This window comes from Micrasema longulum, unplaced genomic scaffold (genome assembly GCF_059751315.1).
Source record: "Micrasema longulum isolate JH-2025_06_02 unplaced genomic scaffold, ASM5975131v1 h1tg000958l, whole genome shotgun sequence".
NCBI lineage: Eukaryota > Metazoa > Arthropoda > Insecta > Trichoptera > Brachycentridae > Micrasema > Micrasema longulum.
The window spans coordinates 242,011-264,658 of record NW_028278149.1 but is presented as its reverse complement, the minus strand read 5'-3'; the positions used below and the strand labels follow the sequence as shown (position 1 = coordinate 264,658).

The window sequence follows — 22,648 nt, the reverse complement described above, 5'->3', positions numbered from 1 at the left end:
GTAACAATAAACAGGCATACCAAAACTGGTGGTTTCCTTTCTAAGATAGTGAAATTGAATTACCTTACATTACATAATTCATGTCAGAAATTGAACCCGAGACCTCTTCACATGGTAGGCAAACGGGCTGATTAAATGACCGTAACGTGGATACATACCTACTTGATTTAAGAGCATTTTTTTGGGTGGAATAAAAAATACAGTTCTGTGTCTGTAAACACACCAGAACCCCGAACAAGTGTGATTTTTTCATAAATTATTTGCGTTCTTATAAATGTAGGTTATGAGTAAAATCAGTGTTTTTATGTTAATAAACAATCAAATTAACCCTTTTCTTAAGTGTAATTTATGAATCGAATTATCATCTTAATAATTTTTTAATGTTTATATATTTTGAAATTGCTTCTTTTGTGACGTCACTATAGCTGTCGTCGGTGAGTTGGTTTCCCAGAAACCGGAAATCTATTCAGCTCTGTAGTTGATTAATTGATTAGCAAAAACTTGTGATGTAGTACAAAGTAGTTCAATTTTATTAATTATTTTCAAACATTTTTGAAAAACTTCGCAACACAATTCAATGCTTTATTTTTAACCACGTGTAAGAAAACTTTTTTGTATGTCAAATTTCCCGTAGCAGTGAACTTCGTCATTTATCAAAATATTTCAATTTTGACACCATTTTAAATAACTGTAATTAAAAATAGAAATCCAGATGAAGAATGTGGTTAGAACTTTAAAAATGAAATTTGAAATTGAAATTTTAAAAATGGGATTGCATATAGTAAATATTGATTTTAAAAACCTTTATTTCTAGGAAACAATAGTTTAACACAACTGTCGAAGTACCAAAAAAAAGTAGAGAGAAAAAACCTGAAAAATAATGAGCAGATGTTTTAGTGTGGCCAATGTTTTGAAGAGTTTCCATATTAGAAAAATAATGTTTAAGCACTTTTACAGCTATTAAAAATAAATTGAATTTTGATACGATAGGTTACAGTTAATATTTTATTGACCCCAGGCATTTAAAATATAATATTGATTAAAGTAAAAGTAATTATTTATGCATTTATTATAACGATTTTATTTTGCTTTTTTTTGTTTTTTTCTAATGGCAACCTTAAAATTTTCTGTCAAACTACGTTTAAGATTTTGAGTTTAGATTTTTGGCTTCGGACGGATAATACTCTTAATTCAAAGAGATTATATAAAAGACAGATTTAAAAAAATGGCTAAATACCTAGCCCTGGATAAAGTAGCTCGTCTGTTTACGATAATCAGACAAAATGGTGGAATTCGGGCTTCTCTGTACAAATTGTACAGGTTAGTATTTTTTTATAATTACATAATAATATTATGTTTTCGTTGACATTAGAAGACTCCATGCTCTCCGGTGTATGTTTAAAATTGACAATATTCCTAGGTGCGTCCAAATAATGCAGACAATTACAGGATTTTACCCTCGGGGTAAATCTGAACGAATGTTTTTTGAGAAATAAAGACAGGGATTAACATGGCCTGTCGTCAGAGCCGGACCGGACCTACCATAGGTTCAGTTGGCACGAAGATAGAGACACTTGCTCACAAGGGAGAGGGGAATATTATGCCAGTATTAATTTACATTTTTTTTTTGCACCACAACAGGCCAGGAGGCCTAATTACAGTGGTGAATTACATCACAGAGCACCCAGGCTTGAGAAAAATCACATTTTAATTTTTGTGTTCTCACCGGGAATCGAACCTGGAACCTTCCGTGCGTGAGTCAAGCGTCTTGACCACTACACCACGGAGGCCGCCTGTATTACGAACTGTATATTCCCGTCCCTTTTCAGTAAGTGACGGGCTGCTAGATCCAGCCCTGTTTGTTGATTTCACTTACCTCTAAAAGATTTTTCTGATCTACGAAAAAATGTCTACAAAAATTTGAACTTACTTAAAATATTGTAATAAAACCAACAGGTAGAAGTTTGAAAAATTGGAAAATTGTTTTCAGGCATTATTATTATTATGGATGACTTATATAGCGCCATTTTCGTAATATAATACCTCAAGGGCGCTTTACAAAGTGATTCCATAGATAAATACATTTCATTAAAACAATTTATTTTGTTATCACATGCTACGGATTTATTCAAATGATTTAGAGAACAAGTGCGTTTTCAGTTTTTTCCGAAACATCACTTCACTCTCACAGCTTTGCACCTCTGCTGGGAGAGCATTCCATGCCATAGGGCCTGCGACCGCAAATGCGCGTTTACTGAATTTAGTGCGCTGTTTGCGTAGAGGTATAATAACTTTTCCTCTCGCTGTAGACGTAGCTGATCTAAGCATAATACAGACTGTAGGCGAGTCATTTTATTAATTGGTAGACCTGCGTAGATACCATTACAATAATCTGCTCTAGGCACTACAAACGCATTTATTAATTTACGGGCGGCATCAACTGGCAAATTTTTATGTATGTACTTAATCTGTCTCAGCTAGTAAAAGCATGAATGTATCGTTCTACTAATTTGAGCGTCAAGAGAAAGGTCAGAATTAAGGAAGACTCCCAATGTCCCAGAATAAAACAATGTGTAAAAGTGTGTCTGCTATTAGAGTCGCGGTGCCTACTGTCGTCTGGTGTCGGCCGAACCGGGGAATCCCACGCCGGCATTAACTGTCGTAATTGTAAATCGGCGTAGATCGACGTTTATTTGTACTATTAAGCATGTTGTCCAGATGTTAATTGAAATTTATATTTGTGTAATAATTTTCATTTTTAGTATTCATTAATAATGTGCATTCGAAACCAATACTTTTTTTTAATTTTTTTTTTTTATTTTTTTTTTTTATTTATTGGGGATATCAACAGTAATATATGTAACAAAAATACAACAAATAAGATATACAGAGAATAAAACCAATGACAGATATCCACAGATATACATTAAATACACGTACAATACATACTAGTGTGTTTGTGTGAGTGTAAGTGAGTGAGAGGGTGGGTGAGTGGGTGTTATATTGGAATGAGAGTGGACATGTGTGTAAATATTGCACAAGTGTCAAGTGTCGAAAATACAAATATATTTAAAATATTAAGAATTAGAGATAAAATATAATAAAATAAAATAAAATAAGATAAGATAAAATAAGACTTTATTCTTGAAACTAAGTACGAATATAAGACAAAAAAGTATGTTTTAAGACGCGCATTTTAAATGTTATTTTTTTACAATCAAATGGATCAATAAGGGGTTCGTACGAACTGCTGGCACATGAAATAGAGAGCTTGATGTGTGACGGGTGCGGTAGCCGGGGACATTTAATGATAACTCCGACAAAAGAGCCGGACTATCAAGGCGTCCACTAAGTATGTCATGAAGCACCCCCATGTCCAACAATTAAATAAGTAATAATAATATACAATATTTTTATGATTGATTTCAGACAGGATGACCTGAAGGACGGAGTGCTGGTCGGAGAAGACAAGTATGGGAATAAATACTTTGAAAATCCTCGCTATTTCGTGTCCAGGAACAGATGGGTGGAATACGCTCCCCAGTACGGGATGAGCTACGACGGAAGCCAGGTAATTCTTCGATACACTGGCGAACCTGGTTATTACTACACGTTCCCATTTGGCACCCCTGCTTTTCAATTAGTTTATAAATCATTCTCTAACTCTCACTTTTGGCTCTTTGCGGACGACAATAAAATTCTCAAAATAATCCAAACTTTACAAGACGGTTTTCTTCTTCAACCAGACATTAACTCTTTTAACCAATGGTGTAAAGTCAAAAAATTAGAACTAAATATTAAAAAATGCAAAACAATGTCATTTCATAGAACAACACAACCGATTTCCTTCGAGTACCTAATACAAAACTCCAAAATTGATGTAGTTAAGTCCATCAGAGATTTAGGCGCTGTTTTGGACTATAAACTGACATACAACGAGCATATAGATAATACAGTAAATAAATCACTGAAATTACTTGTCTTCATTAACAGAATATCCTCTGATTTTACTAATGTCCGCACTATCAAAACTCTTTATTGCTCGACTGTTCGCCCTCTTCTAGAATATGCCTCCTAGAATAGTGGTCTGGTCCCCATTCTTTGTGAATTGCATAAATCACATTGACTTAGTCCAACATCGCTCGCTTCGAAAAGTAGCGTGGATGCTTGGACTAGAGAGAGGTAATTATTGTTATGCCGATATAGAGTCAATGTTAAATATTTCTAGTCTACAAAAACGTAGAACTTATATTGATTCCATGTATATGTTCGGCATACTAAATGGTATAATCGATGTTCCATCATTACTGGGACAAGAAAAATTCAATATTCCGACTCGTAGATTGAGAAACAATGAAGTACTGTTTATCGATCAGCATAGAACAAACTATGGCCTAAATTCTCCAATGACCCGCCTTTGTCGTATTGTTAACTCGAGACAAGATCATCTGGACTTTTTTGGTTTAAGTTTACAAGGATTTAAACGAGCACTAAATAAATAGCAAATTAAATACAGAAGGGCTCAAATAAGAGCGCACATTTGTAATAATTGCTTTGTGAGTATTATGCAACTCATTACTCGAATTTCCATCAAGAATAGTCTTAGGAAGCTGACTAAGTACATGAGCTGTTCCAAAATGCATGAAAGCGGCTGCTTGTAGCTTAGTCAAACCTCCATGGGATTAACCTTTTTGGAGTGCTGAGAGCCATCTCCCAGTACCAGGACTGTTCCGAAATACATGAAAGCGGTCTGATAGCTGAGTAGATGAACTCCCGGTTTGAAAGCAAATATCTTGTACCATGACTGTTCCAAAATACACGAAAGCGGTATGATAGTTGAGATAAATAACTCTGCCTTCCATGGCGGGTGCACGACCTTTTATAGGCGAACTTTGGTGACTATTCTGGTGGGGACGATTTCCTTCAGGCCTCCGCGGGGGATGAAGTGCGTCAGCTGCGATGTTAGAAGAGTAACGTTGTGGGGCCGAGATAGCGATACATGGGCAAAAAAATAGTGGGTACCCATTTCAACCGCACGTTACATTATTCTCTTAATTTTCATAATAAAAAAATCTAAAATATAATCGTATTATTGTTATGCCGATATAGAGTCAATGTTAAATATTTCTAGTCTACAAAAACGTAGAACTTATATTGATTCCATGTATATGTTCGGCATACTAAATGGTATAATCGATGTTCCATCATTACTGGGACAAGAAAAATTCAATATTCTGACTCCTAGGTTGAGAAACAATGAAGTAATGTTCATCCATCAGCATAGAACAAACTATGGCCTTAATTCTCTGATGACCCGTCTTTGTCGTATTGTTAACTCGAGACAAGATCATATGGACTTTTTTGGTTGAAGTTGACAAGGATTCAAACGAGCACTAAATAAATAGCAAATTAAATACAGAAGGGCTCAAATAAGAGCGCACATTTGTAATAATTGCTTTGTGAGTATTATGCAACTCATTACTCGAATTTCCATCAAGAATAGTCTTAGGAAGCTGACTAAGTACATGAGCTGTTCCAAAATGCATGAAAGCGGCTGCTTGTAGCTTAGTCAAACCTCCATGGGATTAACCTTTTTGGAGTGCTGAGAGCCATCTCCCAGTACCAGGACTGTTCCGAAATACATGAAAGCGGTCTGATAGCTGAGTAGATGAACTCCCGGTTTGAAAGCAAATATCTTGTACCATGACTGTTCCAAAATACACGAAAGCGGTATGATAGTTGAGATAAATAACTCTGCCTTCCATGGCGGGTGCACGACCTTTTATAGGCGAACTTTGGTGACTATTCTGGTGGGGACGATTTCCTTCAGGCCTCCGCGGGGGATGAAGTGCGTCAGCTGCGATGTTAGAAGAGTAACGTTGTGGGGCCGAGATAGCGATACATGGGCAAAAAAATAGTGGGTACCCATTTCAACCGCACGTTACATTATTCTCTTAATTTTCATAATAAAAAAATCTAAAATATAATCGTATCTTTTTAGTTTTCTTGAAAACAAAACGAAAACTAACTCGGAAACAATTTCACACACACAATAGGCTGCTCGCGTACACGGTAATAGAATAAAACAATGCGTAAAAGTGTGTCTGCTATTAGAATCGCGGCGCCTACTGTCGTCTGGTGTCGGCGGAACTAGGGAATCCCACGCCGGCACAAACCGGTGTAATTGTAAATCGGCATTAATCAAACCGACACAAAACGACGTTTACCTGTACTCTTAATTTTTCTATATCTGTTTCACTTGTTTTTATCGCTATTCAAAGTATGTAATATATCTCTATTCAATGCTCTAATTTTTACCGCATGTAAGAAAACATTATTTATAACCGATTTCCCTAGGCACTGAAATCCCTCATAGCTGTATTTTGATAGTGCATTTTTTGTAAGAACTATTTTTCATTACAGATTCCTGCCGAGTGGTTTGGGTGGATGCACTATAAGACAGACCTCCCCCCACATCAGGTAATGAGTAATTCCACCGTTTTCTAATTTTTTTTTTCTTCTATTAGCGTACTATTCAACTAAGGAAAAACATATTTATATTTTTTTTTTTGTGCATTATTTACAAAGATATGAGTTTTTAAAGTTACATTCATCAAATACCGCGCCAAATGACTGTAATCAGTGTGTCACTTTTCATTAGTGACGTCATGAAACTGTTGGTGTTCTTACTTTCACTGACCTGACAAGAATCTATGGAATATTGCTTTGATTACTTCATTTAGTTGATCGTAATTTGCTCATTTCTATGTTATGGTTGTTTTTACGAACGTTTCGATTTAGAAAAACCTAGAAAGTTGACATAATCTCTGGTTGAAATGTCAAATTATACCCTTTTTTTCTATGGTCAAAACGTTGCGAGGGCTTTAAAGCGGAAACCGGAAATACTACACGTAGATATAAGGAGTGACGTCATTATTTACGATTTTAAAATGAATACTATTTTTAACATTTTTTATTTATTTTTGCGTGCGTTTTTGAGATATTTCATTCTACTCCAAAATTTTTAAATATTCACGTGTACACGAAAACATTTTTAAAATTTGATTCCGGGTTGGGCTGGAATTCCTCATTGTACTTATATATAGGCCCAATGGGCAGTTACAAGGTTGACCTATACAGGGTGTTCATTAAACCCTGTCACATCCACACAAAATTTTGACAATCCGACTCTCCAAACCTGCAAAATTTTAAAATTCCCGTTATTTTCTGAACACATCTCGTATGTAAAAATAAAAATGAATGTAAAACGAACACTTATTTTATCTTACCACTTATTTTGTAAACGATTTTTTCAATAAATATAATAAAAAAATATTCCCTAGTTTTTCCTAAAAGTTGCCCGACTTTTTCACTGCAGGCGAAGTTCCTCGATACATTATTCCTCTTAACAAATATAATAATGAATTCGTCAATTTCAGGACGGATGTCGGCCCAAATACAAGTGGATGGCCGACCACACTGAAAATCTCTCCGGAACCACGGGCCAATATGTCCCCTACAGCACCACAAAGCCGCAAGTCGAGCCGTGGGTGCCAGGGAAAAAGAACTGAAGGAATACGAGCGAAGAGGCCACAGTCGCTTCACGGCGATTTCACACTTGGTACACAAAACGCCAGCCGGAAAATGCTGAGTTAATGATTTGTCGTAGTTCTGATAGTTTTATTTAATGTAAATAAAGAGCATACTATTAAAATTAGTTTTATTATTTTTAATAATTATTTAAGCGAGCAGCTTGCTAAATCTATTTGATCGAAAGCTAGTTGCTGGCGCTCTTAAACTTTTCCGAAAACAAATCTAGTCCATTTTTGAACCCATGGAGATCAGCTCTTGTGGCAGCTTATTCCAACCATCAACAACCTTATTGCTCGGGAGATGCTTCCGTGCATTTAGATTGAATCTCATTTTCTCCAGCCTGAGACTGGCCTTAAAGACGAGCATATTATTTAACAACAATATTTTGAGTTTGTCCAAATTTTTGTAGACAAGGACTGGATTCGACTCCTTGGGGAGCTGTTTACATTCACATATTACAACAGAGATGAAGAACATTTAAGAGAAGGTAATATAGAAGTCTAGGCATCTACAGGGCTTATGACCTGTCAATGGATGGTTTAAGTGGCCACTTTACACACTGTGTAACATTCACCATTCTGCCCATATTTGAAAATCTTTATTCTTTCAATTCTTTAATCTGTTGATGTTGATGAGCTGAAACCTTTATTTATGCGGGTGAGATTCAGCTAATTAAATTATTTCACCTACATACTCGGCAACGCCTGAAAATGTTATTTGTTACTCTTTTTTGGAAAAAAATCTATTATTCAAATTTCTGACTATCCGAATGGGGTCTGGTCCCAATTTATTTATTTATACTTTTACATTGTTTGTATTCTTTTTTTATACAGAACAATGTTCCCTCTCTGGGGTGTCCCGTGCCGAGGGAAACATGCCTAAGATTAGCTATTTAACAAAGTTAACATAATAATAACAATAAAAAATGTAATTAATCCAATTAACCTAATTATCATTAACACAATAAACAATAAAAAACTAAAATAATCATAAAAAACATAACCAATTTATATATACCAATAGAACAAATTTCATAAACAGTACATACATTTTACCTATTTAGCTTGATCCACTCATCGATCCGTGCGCAACCCACCTCCACTATCCATTTCTTAATAGCAATTTTATATTGTGAGAACTTACTAATTCAACAACAAACCATCACGCTATTTCTCCGTAAGGGTAGGCAGAGAGGATAGAACGCCACAACACTATCTTTGCGTATAGATCTCGCTTCCTCTACATTCATTCATCTTCTCATGCATGCGCGCCGATTATTCCGACTTTTGACATGTCCATCTTCAAGTATCTGTTGGATTTGGTCATGCCACGTCTTTCTCGGTTTTCCTCTATTTCTGCTCTGCATCCATCAACATTCGCATTGTAAATATTCTCAGCCGTTCCTTCGCTGTCCGTTCGCTCTACATGTCCAAACCAGCGCAGAGCTCCTTTCTTGATGTTGTCGATAACGCTTGTCTCAGCCTTACATAATGTACGGATCTCAACATTTGTGCATCTATCGTACATAATTTTATCACACATTCGCCCGAGAGAGATCGCTTTTTGACAGGTTCAGTCTACTTTCATCTCTGTTTTTCCAAGTCCATACTTCGCTTCCAAACATCAGGGTCGGGACCAGCACTCCGTTGTGAACTGCCAATTTTGCCTAATTGGAGTTCTACTGTACGCCAAGGGAAACATAAATAAAACGCCAGTTAAATTCATTGTTCATATAAAAACAATTTTTATTTTATCAACGATAGTACAAAAACAAATTTACTTATAAAGAGCACATTGGAAATAAATGCAAGAGGAACCAATCTAAACATTACAGAGCATTTCTTTATGAACACATTATATTTCAAGAAGTCAAAGATCGCACGTTGAAAATTTATACAAATAACGGCTAGTTATTTCGATTTAAAATATGTTGAATAGACTTATCTAACATTGTCGACATAAAAAGGCTGTACTTCGTCGGCTCACAGGCGAGGCCAGGAATTGAGAAAACCACAGCAGGCCCAGAGCCATTGACATATTATACACACGGACACGCCCTGAGCCCTCAAAAATGATGACACTTAACTCATGCCCAACGCGTATCAAGTCGTTTAGGATTTTATAACTTTTCGTTGGTTATTTGTATTGAGTGATGAACGACGCTCAAAACGATAAATATTATTTTCTGTAAATGTCAAACTAAGTCTCAGTAGAGTCGAAGTTCAGGGTCTATTTTTCTTTTTAACGTAGCCAATTATTTTTTTTATTTTTATACAGCCCCGTCACACCTGAAACCACGATGATCAGTATGAGCAAGAAGACATATTGGCACATTTAAATATTTTTTTGGAACGAATAAAATTTTTAAAAATCAAATGGTTGCTTACTTCTGCAGGGGAGAAACAAGGGGGGAGGGGGGCGTCTGATACACAAACAACCGAGCTCCCTCACTTCAAAGTAAGCAACAATTTGTTTTTTTAAATATTTTATTTATAAAAAAGTTCTTTGTTCTAAATATTTTTTTTATATGCTAATATGTCTTCTTGTCCATACTGATCATCGTGGTTTCGGATGTGACAGGGTTTAAAGAACACCCTGTATATTGCATTATCGGCGCTATGATTTTTTTAAGTCAATTTTTGGTAGGATAATTTAAAAATATAAGTGGTTACACTTTACACAATTTAAATATGAATAACTCCCTAGGGAGGAAATCCAGACAGTCTGCAAGCATTTGGGCATACTCAAACATTGTTGAATTACTACCTGGTAAAAGGAGAAGTATAAAAATTGGAAAATTGTTTTCAGGCGTTGCCTAGTAGGGGATTTGGTTCAGCCGGATGAATCTCACCCACGTGATAAAGGTTTCAGCTCTTTTGCTTCACAAAAGTCAACAGATGGAAGAGTTGAGGAAATGTGGATGTTCAAACATGGGCAGAATGGTGAATGTTACAGTGTGTAAAGTGGCCACTTAAACCAGCCAATGACAGGTCATAATCCCTGTAAATGCCTAGACTTCCATATTTCCCCCTCAAAAATGTTTTTCCTCTGTTGAAATAAATTCATAGTTAAAATTCAATTTATATCTTTATATAATCACTTTGTAAAGCGCCCTTGAGGTATTATATTACGAAAATGACGCTATATAAGTTATCCATAATAATAATAATAATAACCACAAAATGCTTCAAATATTTAAAGAAATTTTATTTCAACAAAGAGGGAAAACATTTTTGAGAAGGGAATAGAAGTCTGGGCATTTACAGGGCTTATGACCTGTCATTAGCTGGTTTAAGTGGCCACTTTACACACTGTGTAACATTCACCATTCTGGCAATGTTTGATGAAAATGTTTTCCCTCTCTGTTAAAATAAATTTAAATATGAACAACTCCCTAGGGAGGAAATCCAGCCAGTCTGCAAGCATTTGGACATACTCAAACATTGTTAAATTAGACTTTTAGAATAATTTATAAAGCACAAATATTAAACACGGCCTTTCGGGACCAGACCGCGTATCTTTAGGTAAATTTTTATAAAAATCCTAATAATTTATTTGTAAAAACTTCTTTACAATCTCAAAATGGAGTAAATCCTTATTTTCTCAAAGTAGCGTCCCTTCCATTCTTCGCGTAGCAAGTATAAATATTTTTTGTATTTAAATACAGCGTAGTTATAGAAATTTTACTTTCCGAATTCTGTGTGAAAATGTCCATTTGAAGATTGCAAAAACTCAACTTCATCATTTGTAAAAATTAGAGTTATGCATCGAATTAAGAATAGTCCAGAAGGAGCGTAGAATCATATTTGAATACTTTGGTCCAAAAATCTCCCCACTATGCCCCACTTTCGCCGCGCGCGCTTGAGATGTCGCCGTGTAATGTTACACGATGGGAAAAAACATAATCATAAGACAAATGTAAGGTAAGTTAAGAAGTAGATAAGTAAAAGGTCATTTGAATTAATGAACTTTGAACATAAAATATAAAACAAATTTTATTTTACATAAAACGGATGTTTTTATATCATGTTAAATAATATTTGATGTTTGAAAAATAATTTCGGTCAAATGTCCACCACAGCATTGTTTAATCCGAGGTCCAATTTTCATTAGTTCTCTCATTAGATGAGCAAATTAGGGTAAAAAAATTTACTACCCTGGCAACACTAACGAAATGTCCATTTTGATTTCTTCGATAATCTGACAAATGGAAAATTTGCTACATACACATGCATATGCTAATTACACATGAAATGTGATACCATCCTGTTTCTTTAAGATCCTAGCAGTATTTCTACACTGTAAAAGGACACAACACGGCATAGTTGAATTCAAATCAGGAGTTGCGTACTGAGCGACGTCTACAAAGAAACTAATGGGTCAAAACGTAAAACTACTAATTTTTGAGTAGTTTAGTCGCCCTCTGTTTGATGCTCGTGTGCGGTTTCTGGACTATTTTTAATTCTATGGAGTTATAAAATGTCGTGTATCGTATGTAGCCTAGTGTGGCATCACAGCCATACAAGAATTAAATGCTTGAAGACAGGCATGTCGAATATCAGAATAATCGGCGATTCAAAACAACTGTCTTCAACTTTCTGTTTCATTATAATGCGTTCATAGAGAAATATTGGTATAACTCGGGCGAAAAATCTGCGACTAATTTCATACAATTTTTTTTTCGAAGCATTTTCAACGTGCGATTCGACACGGTTACCGCTAACCCGTGCGGCATTGATACAATGCAGAGCCCAGCGCTAGTTTGGAACGTCTGTCCTGTACTGGTGCCGGGCTGGGTAGCCGGATTCGAATGAGGACGTTTGGTAGTTTTTAAATTTTATTTTATACGTAGCATGTCATAGCAAAATAAATAGTTTTGATTAAATTACACTTTTAAAAGCTTCAATTAAATTTATTTTTCTATAGAATCACTTTGTAAAGCGCCCTTGAGGTGTTATATTACGAAAATAGCGCTATATAAGTTATCCGTAAAAATGTTATTATGGATGTAGAGCGAATGGACAGCGAAAGAACGGCTAAAAAGATCTACGATGCGAATGTTGATGGATGCAGAAAACGAGGAAGACCGAGAAAGACATGGCACGATCGAGTCCACCAAATACTTGAAGGCGGACATGTCAAAAGTAGGAATAATCGGCGTGCGTGCACGAGAAGATGTACGAATGTAGAGGCAGCGAGGTTTGTATGCAAAGACAGAGAGATATGGCGTTCTATCCTCTCTGTCTACCCCTACAGAGAAACGGCGTGATGGTATGTTGTTGTTGTTATTATATTTTTATGCATCAGAACTAAGATTTTTTAAGTTTTGTATTTTAAAATCACCGTCTGTGATGTCGCAAGTCTCCTACGGTGATTTCTGCTGATTGGTGGATTGACTTCCCATAAACACTCCATCATTGGTTGCTTTAGTGAGCTCGTGACGTCATTCTAAGTAGTTTATTTTTGAGAAATTTGGGCGTCCAATTAAATGCTCTTTTACCACGTGTGATGAATCTTTTTTATATCCAAAATAAAGAGTTAATTTTCACAAAAAAAACGGCAAGAACTCAAATAGTCCACATTATTTACATATAATGAAGTTAATTATATGTGACGGGTAGTGGCTGGGTTAACCTTGAAAATGGCGCATCGTAATCGCGCTGAAAAATGCTTTGAAATATCTCAGAAGGAAAAATAATATTTATTCTAATACTGTGAATTTCATTTAATTTTAACGGTAATTTTAAACATTTTTACATTTATATATAATCGTAGTTTTTTCGAAGCAGTATTATTAATAATATTATTACAGGCTAAACTCTCGCGAATCCGACGCCATTTTGAAACATTTTCTAAAAAATAGTCTCATTGGCCAACCGACCGACCAGCGGGTAATTTGTTTTTGAAAAAATATCTAAGAAATGCATGAAAAACAATGTAATTTGTAAACATATAAATTATTGTATTTGTTAGAAAACTATTCTTTGATTCATTATCTTATTTATAAAAGTAATAAAACAGTAATAGATTTGTGAAATTCTCACTCCGAAAGATGGGTATATAAATTAACAACATCGACTGAATAATCTGCATGCAAGTTTACAGTGTAAACTGAAGAAAACGTACGTAAGTTTACAATGGCAACTGAACAAAACGTATGTAAGTTTACAAAGGCAACTGAACAAAACGTATGTAAGTTTACAAAGGCAACTGAACAAAACGTATGTAAGTTTACAAAGGCAACTGAACAAAACGTACGTAAGTTTACAAAGGCAACTGAACAAAACGTACGTAAGTTTACCATGGCAACTGACCAAAACGTATGTAAGTTTACAAAGGCAACTGAACAAAACGTACGTAAGTTTACCATGGCAACTGAACAAAACGTACGTAAGTTTACCATGGCAACTGACCAAAACGTATGTTAGTTTACAAAGGCAACTGAACAAAACGTACGTAAGTTTACCATGGCAACTGAACAAAACGTAAGTAAGTTTACAAAGGCAATTGAACAAAACATACGTAAGTTTACAGTGGCAACTGAACAAAACGTATGCAAGATTACAATGACGACTGAAACAAAACGTACGTGAGTTTACAATGATAACTGAACAAAATGCATATTAGTTTACACAATGCCAATCAAATGAAATGCGTGTATGTTTACAAAATCGACTAAACAAGGAGATGGTATGTTTACAACATTGATTGAACAAGATCCGTGTTAGTTTACGATGTTGACTCAACAATACATTGTGTCAGTTTACAATGTCAGGGGAACAAAATGTACACAAATTTACTATGTTAACCGAACCGAATGTACGCAAGTTTACAACATCGACTGAACTAAATTTAAGTTTACAATGTTGATTTACCAAAAAGTATGCAAGTTTACAATGTTGACTGAACAAAAAGAATGTAAGTTTACAATGTTGACTGAACAAAAAGTATGCAAGTTTACAATGACATGAAATACAAAGCCACCAACAAATATAATGTGATGAAAAGAATTACTTTGTTTTTAGAATGTTGTGGCTATCGTATTATTTTTATGTATTACATAAAGAGCATTAAATTACAAACTTTATTTTAAGGAGTGCCCGCACTTAATGGCGCACAGGGCGCCGCATCGGCACTCCGATCTCGAAGGCAAGAGGATCCGTCTTACGCTTCGGGCGCCCGTCGAGGGGGCGCAAAATGCTGCGGTGAAAAAACGCGGTTTTAAATACACCTCGCGGGAACTCGAACGTGAGACCTCGAGCCTGATATTGCCCCCGGTCGGGGTGGCGATCAACGAGAGTTTAGCGTGGATTAGTTATAAATATATGCAAAAGTTTTTGAAATATAAATATATATGTATAATGTATGTAGTTACACAATTAGCACATTGCGTGGATGCGACGTTTCGACCGCTTTGATGATTAGCTATGGTCGTACGAATTTACGACAGCCCCAAGTTACCTGAAATCAAACAAAATAAAAATTATAAATTTTATAATTTAAGCACTTACCTTTGTGGTCAGTCATTATAATTGAATAGAATCAGGTTGTGGTCCCGTGGCTAGTGTTGCGGACTCACGGATCAGAGATCCGAGGTTCGAACCCCACTCTACCCCAACTTGATTTTATTTTATTTTCTAATAGTGAGTTATTTATACCTCGTTGAAAATGGTCACCAAAATTGAAATATTTGAGTAAATTATAAGAACGCTAATATTACTTTTTTATAATAAATAAATAAAAGAACTTTGTTTTTAACCACTAATTTTAGTAATATTCATATCAAATTATCACCCTTTTAGGAAAGAAAAGACTTATTTAAGATTTTACACCATAACAGACCGAGGGGCCCGGCCTATTCACAGTGGCTAAATCGAGTGCCGGTTCAATTCTCAGTGGGATTTATTCTTGCTCTGAAAATGGGGGCCAGTGCTATACAAGCTCCTGACGTCTTTTAAGTCTCACCCGCGGCTAGCTGTCGTCGGTGAGCGACGAGTAGCGGTTCCCGAGCGCCAGGGGCTGCGGGCCGGCGCGCGGGCCCCCGCCGCCGCCGCCCCCGTGGGGGGAGCTGCTCCAGGCTCCGCCCCCGGCCGCCGCCTTCTTCTCCTTCTCCCCGCCGCCCAGGGTGGGGAAGTACTCCTCGCTGTGGATGTCCGGCGCGTGCATTTTCTGCAAACATGACCATTATTTATTTAGAATACAAACGGATGTACAGGTTATAATGCTCATACTAAGAGAAAAAAAAAGAAAAAGAGAATACATAGTGGTATCTGCCATCCGATAAGGAGGTTCAGTGCTACAGGAAATTGGATATAAAAAAGTTTTCTGACACGCGGACAAATTAGAGCATTAAATTGTACAGGTAAGTTTCTTCAAAATGTATGAAAAAATTAATAAAAATGGTTTTAGTAAAAAATGAAAGGAAAGAAATATTAGAAATAATTTTTTTTTTTATTTATTATTTTTTTTAATTTATTTATTTTTATTCAGAAAACATAGTCATACGTAAAAAGTATAAAAAAAACAATTTAAAAAGATCAATTAAGTTTTCATAAATTATGCAAAAGATTTAAACACAAAAAATAAATAAGAATTTTAAGTGAGAAAAGAATAATTGTTGACATTTGCGTTTTCCATGGAGGTAATAAATAAAAATACCAAATGTACACTCCGAGCCATCCACGCACACACATGAACGCACATATAAAACACACACAAACATATACATTACATGCGGCACATATACATAGCATAAACCGCTCAAGATGCACATTCGGCAACTATCCCAAATAATCGACCCCATGAAGAAATTTTCTGTACAAATGCAACGGGCAGTTAAAAATGTCTACATCAATACTGAGTCCGTTATAATTTTTTTATTAATCTTCTTTATATTTATATATAATTCCTCTGTACGTGTGATGAGAACAGGGTGAACGGTGCACTGAAATCTACCTTGGCAAACAAATGTTTGTTGCAGGAGGCAAAATTAGCAGTTCACAACGGAGTTCTAGTGCTAACTGTAATGTATGGGAGCGAAGTATGGAATTGGAAAATGATGATGAAAGTAGGTTGAATGCTGTCGAAATGCGATCCCTCGGGCGAATGAGTGGTAAAATGATGTATGATAGGTGTACAAATGTCGAGATACGAGAACTACGTAAGGCTGAGACATGCATTATCGACAGAATCAAGAAAGGGGTGCTGAGTTGGTTCGGATACGTAGAGCGAATGGACAGCGAAAGAACGGCTAAAAGAATCTACGATGTGAATGTTGATGGATACAGAAAACTAAGAAGACATGGCTCGATCGAGTCCATCAAATACTTAAAGATGGATATGTCAAGAGAAGGAATAATCGGCGTGCGTGCGTGGGAAGATGTATGAATGAAGAGGAAGCGAGATCTGTATGCAAAGACAGAGTGATGAGGTGTTCTATCTTCTCTGCTTACCCCTACGGGGAAATGGCGTAATGGTTTGTTTGAAGTGAATTAGAACCAGAATCCTAGACGAGAGCTGTCCATTCGATGGCTACCCTCAGATAGAAATCCTGAAAAGGGAAAAAAAAATAGGCGGTCTCTACTCACCATGCCCCTCGGCCGGAGGCCCCCCTCGGGGGCCGGCCCCTGCGCGGGGCGGTTGCGCAGGGAGGGGGGGATGTAGCCGCCCGTGGCGGGCGCGGGCGCCGCGGCCGGCGCGGGCGCGGGCGGGGCGGCGGGCGCCTCCTCCTTGCCGCCTTCCGACGGCTCCTGCAATCGACAGTGAAACCGTTATTGGTGGGTGTTCTAGCTTCTTTGGACTTTTCGTTTCTGATCAATATTAGATATTTTGCCGTTGAAAATATCTGTTTTAATAAATAACACTTTGCGCCTTTTACACGTAGGGAGAAACATACGTTATTGATTAATTATTAACAGCCTAAGGCAGTGGTGGCCAGCATTTTGTATACCATGCGCCAATTTTTTTCACATACAACTCAAATATTTTTTACCTTCTTGCGTTCACGTTTAGGGTTGTAAAATAGAGATAGGCTTATTTATGCTTTATTAAGTTAGTTCATAACATCTTAAGAACTAATATGAACTGTAAATAATCTTACAATTTTTTTTATAAAAATTTCTCAATAACATATTTTTCAAATTAATTTTAAATGACTGTTATAGAATGAACTCAGACAATCACATATATCACTCTTGTGTATTTAAAAAAATAAAAGTATTTCATTTTGGATACCTCACCAAATTTTAAAAAGGAATTCTACAAATTGACTGCATTCGCAATAGATTGTTACTCACGTTGCCTTTGTTCCAGGGTCCCTGCCGGCCCGGCCCCCCGGGCTGGGGGCCCCCCGGGCCCTCCCCCTCGTGCCCGCCGCCCGCCCCCTCGCGCTGCTCCTGCCCCGTGAGCGGCTGGATCTTCAGTCCCGTGTAGTCCTTCTTGGCCACCTCGTACTCCCGCCACTCGTCCTCGTCCTGAAATCGAAAACAATTCAGTTTTGATATTTCAAAGCCAATACTGGTTTATTTATTTGAGTCCTCGAGTGCATAAATATATATGGAGATAATTTAGTACCATAGAAATTTGAAGTTTATTAAATTAAATTTTAGTTGAGGATCAGATATTAAAAACATGACTGCGTCATTCCAACAGAAGCAATATTTTGAGATTTTCCAAATGTTTGTAGACAAAAAGACTGAATTTCCCTTCCTAGGGAGTCATTAAGATTAATAAATTACAACGGGTATGGAGAACATTTTAGAAAAGGATATGGAAGTCTAGGTATTTACAGGGCTTATGACCTGTTATTGGCCGGTTTAAGTGGTCACTTTACACACTATGTAACATTGACCATTCTGCCCATGTTTGAACATCCACACTTCCTCGATTCTTCCATCTGTTGACTTTTGCAAAGCAAAAGAGCTGAAACCTTTATCATGTGGGTGCAATTTTTTGAACACATGTAAAAACTGCATTAAATGTTAATTAGTATGAATGTATTATCATTTTATATTTTTTTCTTTATATATTCTATGTTTTTTTATTTTATTTATTATTTAATTTTTTGTTTTTTTACAATACACATAAGAGGTAAAAATCAGAGAATTTAAAAAATAAAGGATAATTTATTTATTTATTTGACACTTTATATACATATACAATAAATATACATATCAGGGCGGGCATATTGCCTTAAGGCAATTTCTTCCTACCTACCCAAAACGTTCAGTTTGAGAAAATTATAAATACATGGACATATTGAATCTTACAATTTTACACAAAAATTAAAAGCAAAGATTAACAAAAATAAATATATTTAAAAAAGAAAATTAACACTATACTATGAAGAAAGGCGAGGGGATTAATTACATAGCAATGAAATACATATTAACAATAAAATAGTAAACAAAAAATCCCATAAAGGCATGGCCTATTCATCTACATTTCTTCAAATGTTCCATCTGTTTAAATTGGAAGCCCTGCCCAGTAGGGAGGTGAGGAAGCCAATAAACGAAGAAGAGGATGTACCGATGCACCATTAGACGTGGATTAGGGAATGATGGTGAGGTGCAAAACGATTTGCCATATTTACTCAAACACAACTTTATTAATAGATATTTTTCAAGTGTTTAAAATCAACACAGTTGCCGTGTGTAAATATTTGTAAACAAATGAACACTACAATAAAAGTTTTAAATTAAGAATTTAGATGAAAATGTATTAAATCAATAGAAGCAGTATATTTTGGCTATTTTTCAAATTACACAAATTTATTGTAATTAAAAAAAATTACAGAGAGGTAAAAATACATCTATAATATTAATAGTCTTAAAATGATTGATTGAGTCTATAAGTATTATAAATGTTTGTAAAAGGCAGATTTGCCGTTTATGTTAATAAAATAAAATAAATATGGGCAGAATGGTGCCACTTAAACCAGCCAATGACAGGTCATAAGCCCTTTAAATGCCTAGAATTCCATATTAGCTTCTCAAAAATGTTTTCCCTCTTTGTTGAAATTAATTTAAATGTTGAATTTTGTTCGGGAGAGCGGTTTGAAGTTGTAAAATAGTTTCAAATGTATCTCTCAAGTAAAAAACACAATTAATTGCTGTTTTTTGGTTTTATAGGCTATTGATAATTTACTTCTAATATATCCTTCCTTCCACAATCTCTCATAGCTAGCATCATTGTTCAGATTATAAACAAGAAAAAGTCAAATAGGTGTGAGGGTTTTCACGGTCACTGTTATCAATATCTTTCTCTTTTGGGTGATACCGTGTGTGTTGGATTTGTTCCGACGTTTCGGCTACCATTGCGGGAGCCATCTTCAGGGTAAACTGTTTTGTAGAAAAAAGTATGTGTTTAAGTACTAGTAATTTGTACCGTGTCGCAGTCAGCAGTAGGCACATTTCTATTCGTTCTTGTAGTATGTAGTGCTGGGAACCATTATAATTATGGATAACTTATGTAGCGCCATTTTCGTAATATATTACCTCGAGGGCGCCTTACAAAGTGATTATATAAAGATATAAATTTAATTTTAACTTTTCAATTTAAGAAAAATAATGTTCTTTGTCACCACATGATAACAATTTATTCAAATGATTTAGAGAACAAGTGGGTTTTATGTTTCTTCCGAAACATCACTTCACTCTCACAGTTTCGCACCTCTGCTGGGGAGCGTTCCATGCCGTAGGGCCTGCGACCGCAAATGCGCGTTCGCCAAATTTAGTGCGCTGTTTGCGTACAGGTATAATAACTTTTCCTTTCGACGTTGATGTAGATGATCTAAGCGTAAGACGTCTGTCAGCTAGTTCATCTGGAATGCATAGTTCCCTTAGATATTCCGGAGCTGAGTTGTGCAGTGACTTATACATAAGCCAACAGAGTTTGTATTCCACCCTCTGTGGTAAACGTAGCCAGTGTAATTCCCGAAGTAGTGGAGTGATATGACTAAACTTAGAGATCCAAAAATAAGTCTCGCTGCGGCAACCTTAAAACCCACTCTAAATCATTTGAATAAATCCGTAGCATGTGACAACAAAATAAATTGTTTTAATTAAATTACAAATTTAAAAGCTTCAATTAAATTAATTTAACAATAGAGACACTATGTAAAGCGCCCTTGAGGTATTTTATTACGAAAATGGCGCTATATTAGTTATCCATAATAATAATAATTTATTGTAAAAAAAGGTTCGTAGTTGAAGTATTCATCAAGTGTTTTAAACTGACAAATAAAGTCAATTTCATGTCGCGCAGCGGGGATGATATGAAATATTTTGAACGCGGAGAACAGGTTAAATTTTAATACAAAAATTGTATTGTTCGACGCGGGTTTCGTCAAAAATTCCGTAGGAATATTACAGAAAATTATTTTAATACATGATCTATTCTATATATTAATAGTGAATAAATTAAGTTTCCCGGCGCTTCGAAAAACATGTTGCATGTGTTTAATTTCCTTAACGCAATTAGCTTTTGAATCAATTAAGAATAACCTAAAATTTTTATTTAAAATTCGTTATCAATGAAATGTCAAAACTCGACGGTAAAACAACTCGCGAAGGAATAAAAAAAATCTCCGCGATCTCGAGGAGAAATATTTATCTTAAAAATATGCAAATTCATCGAGATTCTTTGAATCATATTGTGAAATCATGACGTCTGCTGTATTTTACCATACGTGTGTCGTTCTGACAAGGAATGCATCGCCGCTTTAATTACGAGATTGATTGAAAACGCGACGTAATTATGGTGGTATTTTGTGGTGATTTACCCCAGGCATGGCTGCTCCATCCTCTCCTTCCTGCCCTTGGCCTGGCTGGCGGTCTTTCCTAATTTTTATGTCGTTTTTTTGCTTTGTGTCTTCGATTTTTTTCACTATCTCCTCGGGAGTGGAGAATTTTTTCACCGCTTTCCCTCTCTTCCGGTCCTTTTTCGCGAAGAAGTCGTCTAGATCTGCCATGACGCTAACGAACTACTTAAACTGATAGGTTTCTACAAAACAAACGCGAGAAATAAATCACTTGATAAGAAATGTCTCCGAAAGTCGGCCGACGAATATCGGTCGGCGATACTACATGTGTCTCGAACGGTCCTCACGGGGATTAGCGATTTAAATAAATCAAACTTTATAAAAATAATGTTTCCAAATAAGCGCAAACAAGTATCATTCATAACACAACTAATCTTTTTTGCTGAAGTGTCATATAACTATTACTAAAATATGTTTTGCGCAGACTTGTCTTTGGCGGGGAGTGAAACCTACGCGAATAAATGTGCTGCAGTCACGGCGTTAAAAAACATATGATTTGCTCTATGGAACGAAAAACAAAAATCAGATTTTTTGAAATACAATAAAACCAAATTTATTATTCCGCTCTAGATTTCATTAGAAACGGACATTATACTAACAAAAATCAAACCATCATGCGGATATAATGCCATATCAATATGTCTTAGCATAACAAGGCCAAAACAAGGTTTTCAGCCGAAACCGAAACTAAATTTCGGTTTCTGTTTTATCTTCAAAAACCCTGGCAGTATGCAGAACAAATCCTAACATCTTCAATGCATTATACCTGATTGTCTCTGTGTATTCATGAAATGCCAGGGTGCTCACAAATCCAACGCCCAGATCCTTATATAACATTCGATGTTCGTATCAAATTCTGGTCATTCATTTCGTAGCGAAAAATAGAGTTTTTTGGGCCCTAGTGAAGGAAGTGACCGAATACTTGAAAACATCAAGCCTAAGTTTCTTTCGTCTGCTCCATTCAGATATATTAGATATATCTGCTTGGAGAAGATGAAAATCGTCAGAAGTAGTTTTAAGTCATCCGCAAATAACAGAAAACGCGGTTCAAAATACAGACCTCGCTTTCTCTACATTCATACACGCGCACCGATTATTTCAACTTTTGACTGGTCCATCTTCACGCAGTATCGGTCCTCCTCGTGTTCTAAATTCATCAACATTCACATCATGAATCTTTTAAGCTCTAATTGCACTGTTCATTCACTCTACATGTTAAAACAAACCCAAAACTCA

General features: G+C 36.0%; 2 protein-coding genes across 2 annotated transcripts; one reads left to right on the top strand and one right to left on the bottom strand.

Moving 5' to 3' along the window:
• The first annotated feature begins 980 nt into the window (after positions 1-980).
• Positions 981-7,714, top strand: ND-B17.2 (NADH dehydrogenase (ubiquinone) B17.2 subunit). The gene is made up of 4 exons (XM_088232248.1): positions 981-1,320; positions 3,430-3,571; positions 6,424-6,480; positions 7,440-7,714. Exons 1-4 carry the CDS (start codon positions 1,226-1,228, stop codon positions 7,569-7,571), a joined length of 426 nt encoding a protein of 141 aa, XP_088088374.1. The 5' UTR covers positions 981-1,225; the 3' UTR covers positions 7,572-7,714.
• Positions 7,715-9,311: 1,597 nt separating this feature from the next.
• On the bottom strand, positions 9,312-21,697 carry LOC148277895 (protein CDV3 homolog). The gene is made up of 5 exons (XM_088232247.1): positions 21,374-21,697; positions 17,889-18,065; positions 17,181-17,342; positions 15,559-15,762; positions 9,312-15,054 (listed from the first exon to the last, which is right to left on the bottom strand). Exons 1-4 carry the CDS (start codon positions 21,560-21,562, stop codon positions 15,565-15,567), a joined length of 726 nt encoding a protein of 241 aa, XP_088088373.1. The 5' UTR covers positions 21,563-21,697; the 3' UTR covers positions 9,312-15,054; positions 15,559-15,564.
• Positions 21,698-22,648: the final 951 nt, after the last annotated feature.

Excerpts from the sequence above, each read along its gene's own strand:
- ND-B17.2 (XM_088232248.1), top strand. The coding sequence starts at position 1,226 with ATGGCTAAATACCTAGCCCTGGATAAAGTAGCTCGTCTGTTTACGATA. Across the intron at positions 3,572-6,423 it reads TGAGCTACGACGGAAGCCAG|ATTCCTGCCGAGTGGTTTGG; the intron begins GTAATTCTTCGA and ends TTTTCATTACAG. Across the intron at positions 6,481-7,439 it reads CAGACCTCCCCCCACATCAG|GACGGATGTCGGCCCAAATA; the intron begins GTAATGAGTAAT and ends CGTCAATTTCAG.
- LOC148277895 (XM_088232247.1), bottom strand. The coding sequence starts at position 21,562 with ATGGCAGATCTAGACGACTTCTTCGCGAAAAAGGACCGGAAGAGAGGG. Across the intron at positions 18,066-21,373 it reads ATGGAGCAGCCATGCCTGGG|GACGAGGACGAGTGGCGGGA; the intron begins GTAAATCACCAC and ends TTTCGATTTCAG. Across the intron at positions 15,763-17,180 it reads GCCTCCGGCCGAGGGGCATG|AAAATGCACGCGCCGGACAT; the intron begins GTGAGTAGAGAC and ends TCATGTTTGCAG.